The sequence below is a fragment of the Hyperolius riggenbachi genome, chromosome 3 (assembly GCF_040937935.1).
Source record: "Hyperolius riggenbachi isolate aHypRig1 chromosome 3, aHypRig1.pri, whole genome shotgun sequence".
In the NCBI taxonomy this organism is placed as follows: domain Eukaryota; kingdom Metazoa; phylum Chordata; class Amphibia; order Anura; family Hyperoliidae; genus Hyperolius; species Hyperolius riggenbachi.
Window position 1 is genome coordinate 367,782,669 of NC_090648.1, and position 16,739 is coordinate 367,799,407.

The 16,739-nt window shown below is 42.4% G+C and overlaps 1 protein-coding gene across 3 annotated transcripts in view; it reads left to right on the forward strand.

Moving 5' to 3' along the window:
* Positions 1-16,739, forward strand: part of SH3PXD2B (SH3 and PX domains 2B) — a 293,221-nt gene that overhangs the window by 43,993 nt on the left and 232,489 nt on the right. The window contains exon 1 of one of the 3 annotated variants that reach the window (XM_068277149.1): positions 446-722. The exons of the other annotated variants lie outside the window; for them this stretch is intronic. Within the exon in view, the coding sequence (XP_068133250.1) occupies positions 651-722 (72 nt within the window). The 5' untranslated portion in view covers positions 446-650. Of the gene's footprint in view, positions 1-445; positions 723-16,739 lie in introns of those variants that run through there. 3 annotated transcript variants of the gene reach the window in all.

Here is a 16,739-nt window from a genome sequence, read left to right on the forward strand (position 1 = left end):
TGGCTGCAGTGGTATGTGGTTTTTAATATGCTTCTGGCTTACTATAAGTGGATGCATCACTATGTCTGTTCCTTAGTTAAAATTTTAAACATTGTTAATCAACACATTTCCCACAAAAATATTAAGTCCTAAACTGTCTTTTCAAGGTGTCAGTAAAAATGTTCTTTTGTCAATTTTTATGACTTTGTCAGTAATAAATACATTGCACCACTGGTACTGTTTTATGTTAAGTGTTTACTGCCTAAACTGAGAGCACACAGTCACTGTAGGCAGTCCTGGTGACCATAAGCTACCTGTATGTACTGTGCAGAGGATGATGTGCAGTATTGGTGGTATATCATGATTGTCTCCTAGCCTGCTGATAGAGGGGCTGTGCTCTGTGAGTGGGCTGTCCTTCCTTTCTCCCAGGCAGAGAGGGAGGGTGAGCTAAAGTGTGAAGAAAGAAAGGAACAGCAGGAGAGGAGCTGGGGCGCTGATCCTGGCTCCTGGGCTGCTCTACAGGCCATTCTCACTCATTGTCGCTGGATCGACTGACCGCACGGCTCTGACACCTAGCTGGATGTTGGAAAGATCAGGACCACCCAGCAAGAAGCCCTCAGCTCTGATCTGCCTTTTGTCTGCGGGTGGAGTGAAGTGAGCAAGGCTGAGCCATGCCCAGGAAAAGCATCGTGCAAGTCAATGTGCAGGACGTCCAGAAGCGACGCATCCCCAACAAGCATTATGTGAGTGTGTTTCTCTTCTGTAGATGTATAATATGTATATATGGGAAGTAGGGATGCTCTGAGATTGGCCTCACCCCATTCCCTGCACTGTTCTGCAAGCACTTCAAAGTGTGCTGGAATGAGAGCTCAGCAATAGAACAGAAGCTTCTCTGTAGCAACCACAGTGTGCTCTAGTGCTCAGCCACAGTTATTTCCTGGTGTGGACTATCAATCACTGCTTCTATCTCACCAAAGGGCTGGTTTGTAACATCTGGAGCAAAAATGAAGCTGATCAAGATTCAATTTGCTTGTGTAGTTCTAGACTGTGGATGCAGCAGACCATGCTTTGCTCCACCAGCAGTTTTGCCCACTTTTCAGTGTGTTTTTTTTTTACTGACAAAGGAAGGCTTTCTCTGACCTCTTGAAAAAGCAGCTCAGGATAGCAATTTGTTTAATATTCATATGTTTTTATTAATAATGTTTACTTAGAGAGTCATAATGACACAGTAATAGTTCTGTTGTAACATGCACTTAGTGTAGTCTTGTATTGTAAATGATCAAGACTTTCACTCTACTGCTAGATATCATTTTTAAAGTATTAGCCAATGTCCCCCAAATAGGAACAGAAGACAAAGCATGCTTCATGGGGCATCTCTGTTAACATTACAACAAGACCCTCAAAGTCTTAAAGAGCTTAAAGTGGGCCTGAAGGGAAAAAGATGCCCCTAGGCAGTACTTACCTTGGGAGGGGAAAACCTCTGGATCCTAATGAGGCTTCCCTGTCCTCAGCAGAGGGAATCCAGTGTTGGCTCACCCAAAAATCGTCTTGTTGGCACTTGTCACCATTCCTGCACAGATACATTAGCGGATTTCCCCTGGCCGCCGGTGGAAATAGCCGAGCCTGATCAGGGCAATTCTGCTGCGCAGGCGTGAGCCGTCTTTGCCTGTGCAGTAGCCTAATCAGGCTCTGTTATTTCCGCCGGGGGCCCAAGTGGAAAGCCACTACTGCGCAGGCAGGCAAATGTAAATTGTATTGTCCCTGCTTGTTCTGGGGTTTTAGCACTAGATCGGGCTGGTGGAGCGAGAGATGGGAAGCATCATTTTGGATCCAGTGAGAAGTATTTTTTTTCCAACATTACAGGTTTACTTTAAAGTCCTGCGTTCTGCATTGTAGTGTGTTTCCAATCAGTATACCTAAATGGGATCTGAAAATCCCACTGCAAATTCCTATAGGAAATGTGTTTGCATTTTGTAGTAGAAAACGGCCCTTAGGCTCCACATACAACTTAATCAATGCATCAATGCTATCTCAGTATTTGGAAGGCAAGCAATTATGGTCATCATGCTCTCCAGACATCAAGGAGAAGAGCTCTCACTTCCAAGGAATATGAATGAAATCATTTTCGGTGCAGAGGATTTCATGCGACAAATTTTGAAATGAGACTCTTGATTATCTGTCCATTTAATGGAGCTATTAAAATCATTTTATGAAATACATCAAATAATATAAGTACAAATAATTATAAATAGCCTCAGGTGTATCATTGAGTTAAAGTTTTTTTTCACTTTTAAAAACCTGATATAAAATGTTGGATAAAATAAGTAAAGTGCACTTTAAAACCATAGGAGACGGAAACTGAGGGAAATGTGGGTTGTTATTGACCTTGCCTGCTGATGGCCTTCTGGTTTTCATATTCATATAACATATTCTTGTTAAAGTGTACCCAAAGTGACACTAAGGTGCCCTGTTTAACTTACCCGGGGCTTCTCCCAGTGCTTGTAATACTTCAGGTCCCCCAGCAGTCCTTCAGCTCTTCTCCGTTCAGCTGCTGTCCCCCAAAAATCTGTTCCGACTGAAGCACTTGCTGACTACTACGCATGTGCATCCTGGCCACGTGTCTCTTCAGTCGTGTTACTGCAGCCGGGAGTGTTCGCTGCATGTGGTTATGAATTTTTTACCGACTGTGCTAGCACAGAATGCTGCCGGCCATGGGAGCACAAAGGGAGAAGGTGCGTGGCCTGGGCCTGCAAATGCAGCTTTTGGGGGGTACAGCTGCTGAACAGAGAAGAACGAAATGACAGCGAGGGACCAGGATGACTGCAGATGGCTTTTGAGCAGAGCAAATTGTCAAAATGATGGGACTGTCATGGAAGAAAAGTTAACTGCAGATGTACTTGGCTGTTAGGGCCTTTTTCCACTAGGAGCCGCAGCCGTTTCCGATTTACACTGCTGTTCGATAGGCAGTGTTTCCTCGCTCCTCTCATATGTGGGGAAACGCTGCTGACTCGGCCCAGATTTGGTGAAAATAGGGCCTAATGCTTCCTCACTAGCAGGCTGCTCCTGTGTGGACAGATTAGACTGGTCATTCCAGCCCCCTGCCTGTGACCAGGAAAAGGGGGGTGGGGGAGGCTAGAAGCTGAGCTAAGGTGAAGGGAGAGAGTGTGTGGGTGGGTGTGGAGACCACATGAACAGGGGAAGTAATCACAGTTCTTTACAGACTGTCAGTAAATTTGCTGATGGTTTGCCACACTGTCTATGTCCCAGAATGAATGCAATGAAAACTATAGTTCACCTAAAATCTTAAACAGCTAATTTAACTCTTCTTCTATTAAATTTTTTTCAGAGCAATAATGTTACACTGGTCTGGCCTTTTGTAATTTGCACATGGAACCTAGACTATAGATACAGTGGGGGTTTTAATTCTTGTAGAGATGCTAGTGTTGTGAGTTCCTTGCTGTGGAGATACTGTATGCTGGGAAGGCACAGTAAGGATGACTGCTTGCCAATGTGCAACAAGCTAATCCTTCTAATTGCAGCCTTGAACTGGCTCTGACTTGGCAAATTGTTTTCCCAGCAGAGCTGACTTAGTAATTTTTGCTTTAAAGGATCCAGTTTTTAGTATTTGCTGGAGTTAAACCAAATTAAAGTACTTGGTCTTTGTCAAGCGCTCCAACGGTAAGATCTTTGTATTCCCTGTCCCCTCAAGGCACAACTTACTTGTGGGAAGGGCGGTGGCCACAGCCCAGGGTGTAAAATAGTGGGCAGTAGCATAGTGTTGCCAAGGTGGCACAAATGGGGACATAAAAGGCAAGGAGTGAACTCACTGTGTGGTTGGTTAGAAAGACAAATTATGTATTTGTTGGTCAAGTGTTTAAACAGGGTGGTAGTGCAAAACGGGTGAACAGAGGAGAGTTGGGATTAGGACAGGTGAGCACAAAATGTGGGTGGGTAGAAAAGCTAAGCAAATTAGAAGTACTAGTGATCAAAATCAGGATGTCAATTCTGGTTACACAGGAACCAGAATGTTTTGGCAGCCCCCCTAAAATCTGTTTCCAACTGCAACAGAATTTGAATTCTAGTCAAATAATTTCTTAGGACCCTTTTCCACTAGCAATCGCTTCCACTAAACGCTAGCGATTGCAATTTAGCAAAGTCCCTTTTTTTTCGGCGTTTGAGATTTTGCTATGCATTGCATTGCATAGCAAAATTGCGGTAAAAATCGCTCCGAGGCGCAATTGCGCTTTGGTAAGAAACGAATCGCAGTAGTAGAAATTACCTACCGTAGATCCTATGTTATTATGCAAACCCTAGCGATTTAAAAATCACTAGCGATTTGCGACTCACCATCGCAATCGCCGCAATTAGGAAAGTGCCCAAATAAAGTATTATCAAGCCCTGCCACATCTAGTGTAGTCATACTATTCCTGTAATGATGATCCGTCATGACTCATAAGCAGAAAATTTGACTGCAACTTAAGGCTAGTTTCACACCAGGATGTTGCGTTTTAGGGGACGTTATGGTCGCATAACGTGCCCCTAACGCAACGCCTGGTGCTCTCTAAGGTGGACGTCAGAGTGAGCCGCGTTGTGCAGCTCACTCTGGCGTCCGTGATGCGCACTCTTGGACGCATGCGGCATCACGTGGTCCCGCCTGGCCAATCGCCGCACAGAGCGGCCGCTCCAGGAAGTAAACACTGCACGTCACTGAGTGCAGTGCATATTAATTAGCCATGTGCTTTGCCGCTCTCCGCTCCTCCCCAACGTTACTGCGCATGTCCAAGCAGTCTAACGCGGCTCTGCCGCTTACAAAGTACTGCATGCAGTACGTTGTGTGATGGCGCAGCGTTACTGTGTAACGCAACGTGGGCACTGTGAACGGCCCATTGATTTTTCATTGCTGTGCGGTGGGGTGCGTTACAGGCTGCACTAACGTGCGCCTGTAACGTCCCACTGTTAAACCAGCCTAAAGGACAACTTCAGTGAGAGGGATATGGATTCTGTCAGAAACCCCTGATCCTGCTGCATGCTTGTTCAGGGTCTATGGCTAAAAGTATAAGAGGCAGAGGATCAGCAGGAAAGCCAGGCAGGTATTAATTTAAAGGAAATAAATATGGCAGCTCCCTCTTGCTTCAGTTGTTCTTTTTTGGTATAACAGGAACTGGAATTTGTGGGGCCAAACTGGAACTGTTTGCAAGGACTCATCAATCAGAAGCTGAGTGTGAACATACTGGTTCCGGTTCAGCACACACTCATTTTGAGATGTGATCTTAAGGAGCAACTTTACAATATACAGTTTAATAAATAACATTTTTATTTATTTTTTGACAATATCTTTTAAATTCTTGAGTTTGCATGCGATTCCGATTTTTTTTTTTTTTTTTTTTTTTTTTTTTTTTTATTCGATCCGATTTTTGATTACGATAAAAAAAAAAAGTACTGCATGCTGCTACGTTTTTTTACTCGGAATGAAAAATCAGATTGTATAAAAAATAGGAATCTGTACTGTACAAAAACACCTGTACCATGAATATAGCTTGTGTACAATGATCCCTCTAGGTGTGTCCGCAAGCAATCCGTTTTGTGGATTGACGCTGGCGAAAGCCATTGCTTTCTCCACTCCGCCTGCCCACTCCGGGGTGCGCCACTCAGACAAGCAAACAGGAAGTTACAGTGAGGGTGGATGGGCTGGTGTGAGGGAGAGCAGACTGTCAGGAGGGCACAGAATAAGGATCTATGGATTAAGGAGCGTACTATTAGGGGAGGTGAGTGGAGCATGTGTAGCGGCACCACCACGTGAGTTGTCACTGGGTCGTGCCACTAGTAAAAATATCAGTAATTTACATTATTGATATTTTATCATACACTTCTCCAGAACCCATTCTTACACCAACCCTTCCTCTCTTAGTGCCCCTACACTACACCCCCCCCCCCCCACACACACACGCACTTAACGTCCAACACTAAGCCCACCACTTAATGTCTAATGCTAAACCCACCTAACACTAACTTTCCCTCTCCTAATACCTACCAGTAATTTACATTGCCAATATTTTACTATTCACTTACACAGAACCCATTCTCTCACACCAACCCTCCCCTCCTAGTGCATAACACTAACCCCCATTTAATACTTCCATTGTTCCATTTAATGCCTAACACAAAGCACCCCTTAAACCACCGCTGTTATAGCCGATCAGCTACTAGCACTGTATTGGCTGCCCAATTACCAATATGTACTCTATAAGAGAGTACGTATTGGTACTCTGTAAAAGAGAGCATTCCCATAGGTAGTAGCAAATGATTTTGTCATGGAGACTTTGCTATTGGAGTTTCTAACAAATATAAGGTGCCGGTGGTGAGGATTGGTCCTTAAAAGGAACTCCTAGGTGCGAGGCATATGGAGGCTGCCATATTTATTTCCTTTTAAACAATACTAGTTGCCTGGCAGTCCTACTGTTCTTTCTGGTTCCGTTGTGTCACACACCTGAAACAAGCATGCAGCTTATCATGCCAGACTTGGGTCAGAAACATCTAATCTGTCTGCTTGTTCTTCTTTTAATAGAAAGATAAATGTAAAGGTGGCCATACACTTATAGATTTGCAGCAGATTCGATCATCAGATACATTTGTCAGATGCCTTTCAGGTCAAATCTGACAGGAATCTATCTGATGTGTGTCATACACTAGGAGGAAATCGATCTAAATGCATAATTGCACCATTAGATCCAATGCAACTCTATGGGCCATCGATCTGCTGCCAGCAGCTGATCGACCTAGATTATCCAGTCAGATAGATAAAATCGATCGAAATCAGCCGCAAATTGATCGATTGGCTAATTTGATAGAATCGATTTCCGATCGATGTCTTAAATCGACCAGTGTATGGGCCCCTTTAGTAGGAAAGGCTTATCTGCAGCAAAATGTCTGTGTAAATTATTGGAGTGACTCCTATTAGGCTAGGGCCACACTAGCTCCGGGTGCGGGACGCATCCGCGGTCCGGGCTCCGATTTTCAAAAACTGGAACGCAAACGGATCCGTGCTGCCTTTTTTGCAGCACACGTTCTGGATCCGTTTGCGTGTTTTTTTTATTTTTATTTTGCTAGAGGGGGTAGTAGCCACAATAGGGGGCTGCGGGCAAAGCTGCGGCCAGGGGGGTCACACCCCCCCCCCCCCCCCCTGCTCACCTGGGTGCCCCCCGTCCCCGCTCCCCCTCCAGCTCGCACATAATGTAATAAATTGTACCTAAGGAAGTTCGGCAAGCCGGGCACTTCCGCCCCCACACCGCTCGAGTCACTTCCTGCAATGCCGCCCTCTGTATTTCAGTGGGCGGCATCGCAGGAAGTGACTCGAGCGGTGTGGGCGGAAGTGCCCGGCTCGCCGAACTTCCTTAGGTACAATTTATTACATTATGTGCGAGGGGGAGCGGGGACGGGGGGCCCCCAGGTAAGCAAGGGGGGGTGTAACAACCCTGGCCGCCGCTTTCCCCGCAGCCCCCCGTCCTGGCTGCTACCCCCTCCAGCATGGCGGCCCCATCCTTCACCAAGGGACACTGGAAACTGATCCGTTTCCAGTGTCCCAAAATGTCAGTGAAGAGGGAGGCCCATTTTTCCATTGATTTTCACTACCCGTACGTGTATACGGGTCCGTGAAAAATGCTGCAAGTCCGGACTCTGCGTTCCGGGTTTAAAAACGTATTCCGCGGATCGCACGCGGATACGTTTTTAACTTGAGTGTGTACTGTTCCTATTTTTAACATTGGTATCCGTGGCTCAGTTTTTTGTCCGGGACAAAAAAACGTAGCTACGGATACGTTTTTAAAGCAAGTGTGAACTAGCCCTTATGCTGGGAATACACGTTTCGTTTTTGCCTTCGTTTAAACCTTCGTTTCGATTGGGCCTTTTGTCCTTTTCGATCCCGAAATAATCGATCGTACGGTTAATATCACCACCCACAGTTTCGTTTTTTTTTTCGATTCTGATGGTTTCGTTTTTCCAATGATCGAAGGCTGCAAAGAAACGAAACGTAGTACAGGGACGGACGGCTTAAACGAATATATAATCGATCTGAACAGCCATCAAGCCTACCAATGGCTCGATTAGATGGATAAAGAGAGATAATATCAAACATATTCGATCACTAGTCGTTCATTTTTGGGGTCTATTAATCGAAACTATAATGAGATTATGACTATTTTCACATACGTTTTCAACACTCGATTCGTTTACCGAACGAATCGAAGGCAAAAACGAAACGTGTATTCCCAGCATTATTGCTGCTGGTGGAGGTGCTTCCTCTTTGCTCTTGTTTTTACTGCTCTGGTCACAGCTGGACAGAATTGTCCTATATTGATCTGCTTAGTGCATTAGTGTAATCTGACTGTAACTCATTGTAATGATTTGATTTATGTTACAGGAGTGTCTCTCTTAATACAGATCAGTAATGTGGTATAATTTGGGTTTGTGCATTAGGTGGTATTTCATACATTATTTTACTTAGCATGTTTAGTTTCTAAGTACATGCCAAACATTATTCCAAACAGCTGCAACCCTTTGTGTAGCATTTTCTAGCCATGGCTTTTGTGTAACCTTTCTTGCTCTAATTACGTTGTATACTTTCCTATATTAAAAAAAAACAACTTGTTGCAAACTGACCATATGATGAAAATAAAGATTGTAAATGCTCACTTTTAGTAGAATTTGTAGTGATAGAGGACACTCGAGGCAAAAATAAACTAATTAAACAATTGTATCTCACTTCCTTCTCCTAAAAATGACTTTTTAAGATATTCCACAGTTTAATTTTATGTTTAAATCAACTTTTTAAGTTTTAACTGTTTTATTGTTTTTGCTTAATAACAGATTCATTAAAGTATGCCAGAGCTAAAATCTATGAACTTTTGACCCTTTTTATCTCTCTCCTGCTCTCAGAAGCCATTTTCTGCTAGGAAAGTGTTTTATAGTTCGAATTCTTTCTTTCAGTGAGGGTCACACTGTAGTCGCTTCCGCCAGGACTGAGTCTGCCACTTACATACCTGATATTTAACTCTCAGGCAGAGAAAGAAAAAGGAACACAGCATAGTTATTTGTGTGCCAGGCCAGGCACTGTACATACCCATGTCTATCTCATCATGTCGCATGTCACCTCGGGTATCCTTTAACCACTTAAGCCTATCTGGACGTATATGTTCATCTCTCCCGCGCGCTAGCCGTTAGCCTCCCGATCAATGAATGGGAATCTACTTCCCATTCATCGATACCTGTCCCCCGCAGAAATACCGACGATCTCTTATCAGAGACCGCTGTATTTCTGCAAAAAAAAGTTCCCTATCTCTTTCTACTTCCTAGGAGCGTGATCGTAGGCTTCCAGAACTTTTTTGACTGTGGCCATCTTATGGCCAAATGGTAAACTACACCCACATGTATTTTTTAATAAATAAAAAGATTGTATTACATTTAAACATTAGCTGTTTACTTCCCACACCAAAAATTACCCAAATCAATTTTCTAATTAAAAAAAATACAAAAAATTACAATAAAAAAGAAAAACCTAAATAGTTACCTAAGGGCCTGAACTTTTTTAAATATGCATGTCAAGAGAGTACGTTAATATATATATATATATATATATTTTTTTTTTAAAATTAGGCTTGTAAATAGTGATGGACGCAAATTGATAAAATGTACCTTTATTTCCAAATAAAATATCGGCGCCATAAATTGTGATAGTGACATAATTTAAACGGTGTAATAACTGGGACAAATGGGCAAATAAAATACATGGGTTTTAATTACGGTAGCGTGTATTAATGTAAAACTATAATGGCCAAAAATTGAGAAATAATGAATTGTTTCCATTTCTTTCTTAATTTTCCTGTTAAAATGGATTTAGAATAAAATAATTCTTAGCAAAATGTACCCTCGAAAGAAAGCCTAAATAATGGCGTAAAAAGCAAGAGATAGATCATTTCATTGTGATAAATAGTGATAAAGTTATTGGCAAATGAATGGGAGGTGAAAGTTGCTCAGATGCAATAAATGAACAACCCTGTGAGCTTAAGTGATTAAGTGAAAGTCAAGCTTAGCCCTGCCCTTTCCATCTCTTGGGCCTGTTAATGGTGTTTGTGATCTGAATAATTGACCAATAGAGAACCTCAAGGGACTAACTTGGGTTATTTTTATTTTAAGGACTTGTATCTTTGAAACGATGAATTCTGTCTTTTGCTCATACTTGTAATACACTTGCAGTATCTATTTGTAAACTTGGCGACTTTCCTTTAGGTGCCCATACGTCATTCGACTTAGCCGATTGAGCATCTATTCGTTAATTATTATCGAACTGGATGCAAAACGGTACCGCCACAAGCAGGCCTAAATACTGTTTCGATCAATTTCAGCCCCAAATTGGTTGAATTTATGGATCGGATGTTCTGCAAGTGGTTTACATCTACAGTGCATGGTGGTAAGGGGTGTGATATCAGGATGAGTGACACACCGTAGAACCCCTGGCGCTGTTTCCCCTGCATTTAATGCTTTACGTGTCCACTGTCCCTCTCAGTGGCCATGATGCATTGTCCGTATTGCCGATTGGCTTCTGTAAAGGCACGTGTGATGTCATACAAACATAATGTCGGAAGTCAGCAATGTGGAAAATGAATGGGGACGGGAGGAAGCGGACAGGTAAAGTATTAAGTGCAAGGGCAAGGGGCACATTTATATTCAGGGGATGCAGTGTCACAAGGCCAAAAGCTCTGAGGAATTGATCTGCTGGTGTATGGGCAGGCAACAGATCAGATTCGATCAGATCTGTCTCTTGGTCGATCTGCCCTACATCTTCTGATTTATGGGCAGACATCATTGTATCTTGATGTAGCTTGATGCTGCCTCATCATTCTGTTTGTGACCAGGGCTCAGTTAGCACAGTGTTTTTTCATGCTAAGTTTCATTTGCATGCACTGGCCAGGCACTTGCAAGAACATTGAGTCAATTCTGACCGGGCTGCTGCAATGCTCAGACTTTACATGATTTGGTGAGGTTTTCTTTTTCTGTTTGCTGCTTGTCAAACATTGACTTAACCTCCCTGGCGGTAACCCCGAGTCAGGCTTGGGGCTGGAAATCCGCAGCTCAGAGTGGTAATCCCCGAGCCAAACTCGTGATGACCTCCGCGAGGTCTATGCAGAGCAATGGCGCACAGCTGGCATTTTCACATATGTATTTCCTTTTAAAGAGACACTGAAGCGAAAAAAAATATATGATATAATGAATTGGTTGTGTACGATGAATAATTACTAGAAGATTAGCAGCAAAGAAAATATTCTCATATTTTTATTTTCAGGTATATAGTGTTTTTTCTAACATTGCATAACTCTATAATATGTGCAGATTACACAACACTCAGCATTCAAAATTAGTCTTTCAGAGCAGTCTGTGAAGTAATCAACTCTCCTCTAGAAAAAGTAAACAGTTCAATTACAGTTGAGATAATAAAAGTCAGATAACAGCCCTCTCCACCACTTTTTTGCATAGAGATAACAACTGGAGTTTCTCAACTCTTCCTGCACTGGAAACAATTAGACTGATGTATCTGATCTTAATGTTTTTTTTCTTAGCTGTACTACACATACAAATCATAATATCATCATTTTTTTTTCGCTTCAGTGTCTCTTTAACCACTTGAGGACCCACCCTTTACCCCCCCTTAAGGACCAGCGCTGTTTGTTGGGATCTGTGCTGGGTGGGCTCTGCAGCCCCCAGCACAGATCAGGGTGCACGCAGAGCGATCAGATCGCCCCCCTTCTTTCCCCCCCTATGGGGATGATGTGCAGGGGGGGTCTGATCGCTCCTGCCTGCAGGCATGTTGCGGGGGGGGCACCTCAAAGCCCCCCTCCGCGGCAAAATTCCACCCCTCCCTCTCCTACCTTTCCCCCCTGGTGATCCGGGCTGCACAGGACGCTATCCGTCCTGTGCAGCCAGTGACAGGACGTCCCCTGTCACATGGCGGCGATCCCCGGTCGCTGATTGGCCGGGGATCGCCGATCTGCCTTACGGCGCTGCTGCGCAGCAGCGCCGTACAATGTAAACAAAGCGGATTATTTCCGCTTGTGTTTACATTTAGCCTGTGTGTGTGTGTGTGTGTGTGTGTGTGTGTGTGTGTGTGTGTGTGTGTGTGTGTGTTTAATTGAAAAAAAAGTGACATATTTAATAAACTAGAAGAAATGCATCTTTGAGTAGTTACTTTATCATTCACAGACACTTCTGCTGCTACTTTGGGATTGTTTTTGAAGCTATCCAAGTGAGTAATCTAATTGATAAGATAGCATGTACATTCTACACATTAACAATTGATAATCATTAGTTGATAATGTGAGCCTAGCTAGTATTGATTCACTGTCATCTGGGCATGTGCTGTCATATGAAGTACCTTTTTAAAAGCAAGGCATAAAATGATGACATCTGCCAGTTTAGCAACTGAAGTGCTTAAAGAGGAACTGTGCTAAGGAACTTCATCCCATTTTACACAAGGATCACAGACTGAGAAAGATATTACCTAAACCTCCCCTCTTGTCATATCGGCAACCAGACAATCTAAAACAGATGATTGTCAGTAGTTCTTTGAATAGGCCTCAACAAAACGGAACATCACCCTGCTGACAAAAAAGGTGTGGGACCTGCAGACACATTTACTCCACTGACAGGGTAACGATACCAGGTTCACAACAGGGGTACAGAGTACCAGGCACATTATCCTGTGGTTCCACCAATCTGCCACCTATCCGATCATGTGTGCTAAATGTCCCAATGTTATGTACGTGGAAGAAACTGGGCAAACTCTGCGCAAACGTATAAATGGACACAGGCACAATATTAATGATACCAAATCTGAACTCCCAGTTGCTATACGCTTTCATTCCAACGGACACAGCATGTATGATCTTCGTGTCACTGCCCTGAAGGGTGGCTTCAAAACATCAAATGATCGATTAATAGCAGAAACAACATTTAGAAATTGGTTCAAAGCAATGGACAAGGGCTTGAATAAGGACAAAAACTTTTTATATTGGTATGAGGCTGATGATATTTAAACTCTCTCAGCCTATATAGCTAAACTTGTGAACTCAGTATTTGATACCTCTGTGTCAGTCCAACTCCCAGGTCTGGGAGCATGGTATAAGCAAGGATTCTTATCTCAGCTAACAACCTCTCACCCCATTTAGATGTTCTGTTTCACTTTAGGCATCTTACTGACATGTATTTATGCTTGAAAAAAATCTGTTTTCCCTTTTGATGTTGCATGTATAAAGCTGTCTGTACTATCAGCCTGAAAGCAAACAGGATTTAAGCCCAACAAAAGCTGCTTATTCTTATTCTTTTTTAGTTAGCCAATAAATTGTATCATCCTGATTTAAAACGTCTTGTTATTGTTTTACAGTATTAATTTATACATTTAGTCAGTGTTTGTCCATTGTAAAATCTTTCCTCTCCCTGATTTACTTTTTTAAATATATCACAGGCGGCAGCATCTTTAGTACTGGCCGGTGAGCTCTGCGGAATTTTCGATACTGGGAGTTTTAAAGCCAGTACAAAAGCATAGCTAATCTCCCAGAATGCTTGGGGGGAGAATTCTGCATAATAAACAGCCTAGATTAAGCCTCAGTGGGAAGACAGGGCGACATACCAATATACAGCAATAGCTATAGGAAGCGTTGCTGATGCTGAAACCAGGATATCCTATATAATAATTTGCAAGTGTCCCTGCGACTGTCCCTGTGTCAGTGCTTTTTTTTGCACTGCGCATGTGCAGGAACAAGAAGCAGAGACACTGCCAAGAGCCGGAGGAGGATGGGGCCAGAAGAGGCGTGTGTGCGCTCGCGTGGCGGGCTCGCTACGTGCAGTGCGCGCGCACTGCGGGCGGCGGGAGTAGTGACAGAATGCTAAGGTCACTAGTTTAACATAAAAGTTGATATCCTGAAAAGCCGAAAATCTTGAAAGAAATCTGCATGTGTACAGCGTCCATCTGACGTCTGTTAAAGATCCGGTATGCCAGATCTTAAGCGATCACCGATTCCTGAGCATTGCCTGATCATTGCTCTCCTGACTCCAACGCTTGCGGTAAACTTCTCTGTCTTGTGACGTTCTGCCCTCCTTCATAGCAATAGACGCATCAATATCCTGGAGGCTAGCGATGCATCTGTATAGCATCAGCACTGCACTGTCACTCAAGGAAACCAATACCGATCTCTGACTGACAATAGAAATACCTTGGTGAGTACAAGGCTTTATAGAGCTACTGTTCAGTCTTTGGATTACCAGAAGCAGTTGTTGAGGAAGAATTCCCTTGAGTAAATACATTTACATAGTAAGGACTTCAACATATGGTACATTTATAAAGCTTTGCACTGACATTTGACCTAATCATTACATCTTTGACCAGTAAAACCCGCATGAATGAAATGCACTAATTGCAGGGGAAAGTTGGATGTAAAAATGTTCTGACCCATCTTCAAAGCATCACTATTTACCTATTGCTTGCAACAGATCTTTAGAAGTGGCAATCATTGTGAAAAGTGTCTTTATTTTACCCGTATTAGCAGTTTTTCTTTTAAATGAGGTAAACCGAAGAATGCTGGTATTTCAGGAAAAAAACACAGTATTTTGGTGATCAGCCTTTTTGCCTCACCAACGTGCTACTGTACCGCACATGGTGTGAACAAGCCCTTACAATCTAGACATGGATGTAGTATAAAGAAAACAGAGGCGCCAAAAGGATAAAAACCTGCAATAAAATTCTTAAAAATTGCTATGGAGGCAGCGGTGGAATTACCTCCCCGAAGCAGACACAAGAACTGTCAATTTCAATATAAAAGTAAATTTATTGACATACTCCAAAACAAGGTTGCAATGCACTTCACAGGTCTAACCCCGCTCCATCGGCAATAAGCGAGGAGCAATTGTCAGAAAAAGGTCAGGATTTTGCTAAGCGCCTCTGTCATTTCTAGGCATGGATGTATATTATGTTATCTACCAAAGAGTGAGCATTTGTCATAGTCAGACTTTGGATGACTAAGCTTTGAATACTGTTAATCATGCTCTTATGTATCATGTTAGACGACCTTAAATTCTTTTTGACAAGGACCATCATCTAAGCACATGAATGGGACTCTTGTTGGATTCATATTAGTCAAACATGAAAGGGATGTCTGTACACTGATAAATGTTAATTTTTAGCCATCTGTGGCTAATGGTTCTTTCTGGGAATGGCATTCCCATAAGAAACCGGTTCATTTTTCAGTTTGGATACATATAGCCTTTAATTGATTGTCTTCCTCAAGTAGTTTAACTCACTGACTCAGAAGAAGTATTCAGATTCAGACTTCAGACATATGGTGGTCAGAACAGTTTCAGCCACAAGTCTGGGACTCATCTGCAATTCACTTTTTCTCCCGAGTTTCCTCCTAGAAGTGCTTATCTAGTGCTTATAGGGGACTTCACTCACTCTGGATCCTGCTCATGCATGTGTCTAGAAGTTGTAGGGAAGGCCCGTGACATGCTAATCATTTCAAGTTGTTGCACATTTATATAAATACCTGTATATTCAGCTTTGAAAGGAACCAGTCAAATGCATCAATGTAGTTTAAAGCGGAATATAACCCTGCATTTCAACTTTGCTCTAAAACATTATTTACAGCATATTATATGCAACTAGCATTTTTTTTTTTACTAGACCAGCATTGGAAGGGTTAAACACAGAGGTTTAAAGTCGTGGAGAGATATGCAGAAGTTCAGATAGATACATTCTATTTAGTCAAATGTATCTATTGAGATATGTTACACACTCTTTGGCTGTCCTCCAACTCCTTCTCAGTGAGAGAGATGAGTCACATTCAACACTTAGATACATTTATGTAAACAAAATGTATCTATTTCAGGTTCGGATGCATCTGCAGAAATCTCCAGGAACTTTAAAGCCCTGTGTAACCCTTCCAATGCTGGTCTAGTAAAAAAAAAAAAATGCTGGTTGCATATAATATACTGTAAATAATGTTTTAGAGCAAAGTTGAAATGCAGGGTTATATTCCGCTTTAGTGAAGTCAGTATTCAGTGAAATTTCTTTGTGGGGATTTCAAACGTCCATTTAGGTCCTGAGAAAAAGAAATAGATTTGCTGCTTGTGACCTCACATTTAATGCTGGGAACACCATGAGTTGTTTTGGCAGATTTACTTTCCGATCGATTTGCAGATTGTTTTTCTGATCGATTTCCATTCACTTCTATGAGAAAATCGATCAGGAAAAACAATCCGCATCAAATAGGACATGTCGGAAATTATTTATTGAGCCATCTATCTGCCGAAAAAAATCATGGCGTACTCCCAGCATAACATTGTCACACTGAGGTCCGGTCATACTTTTTGGAATTTGCATGTCATATGGAATTTTAATGTTGGATTGTTGCAAATCTAATGTTTTTCAATGGCATAGATTTTGACCTGACCTGCTTTTTGTGTGCTTTTTTAAATCACGTTTTTGGTGTTCATTTTTCCACGTACAATTCACATTTAAAGGATACCTGAAGCGAAAATAAACTTATGAGATAATTAATTGTATGTGTAATACAGCTAAGAAATATAATATTAGTAGCAAAGAAATATTCTTTTCCAGTACAGGAAGAGTTAAGAAACTTCAGTTGTTATCTATGCAAAAGAGCTGACCCAACTTGGGTCAGACAGTCCTGTTTTCTGAAGCACTTGTCTCAACACTGTTT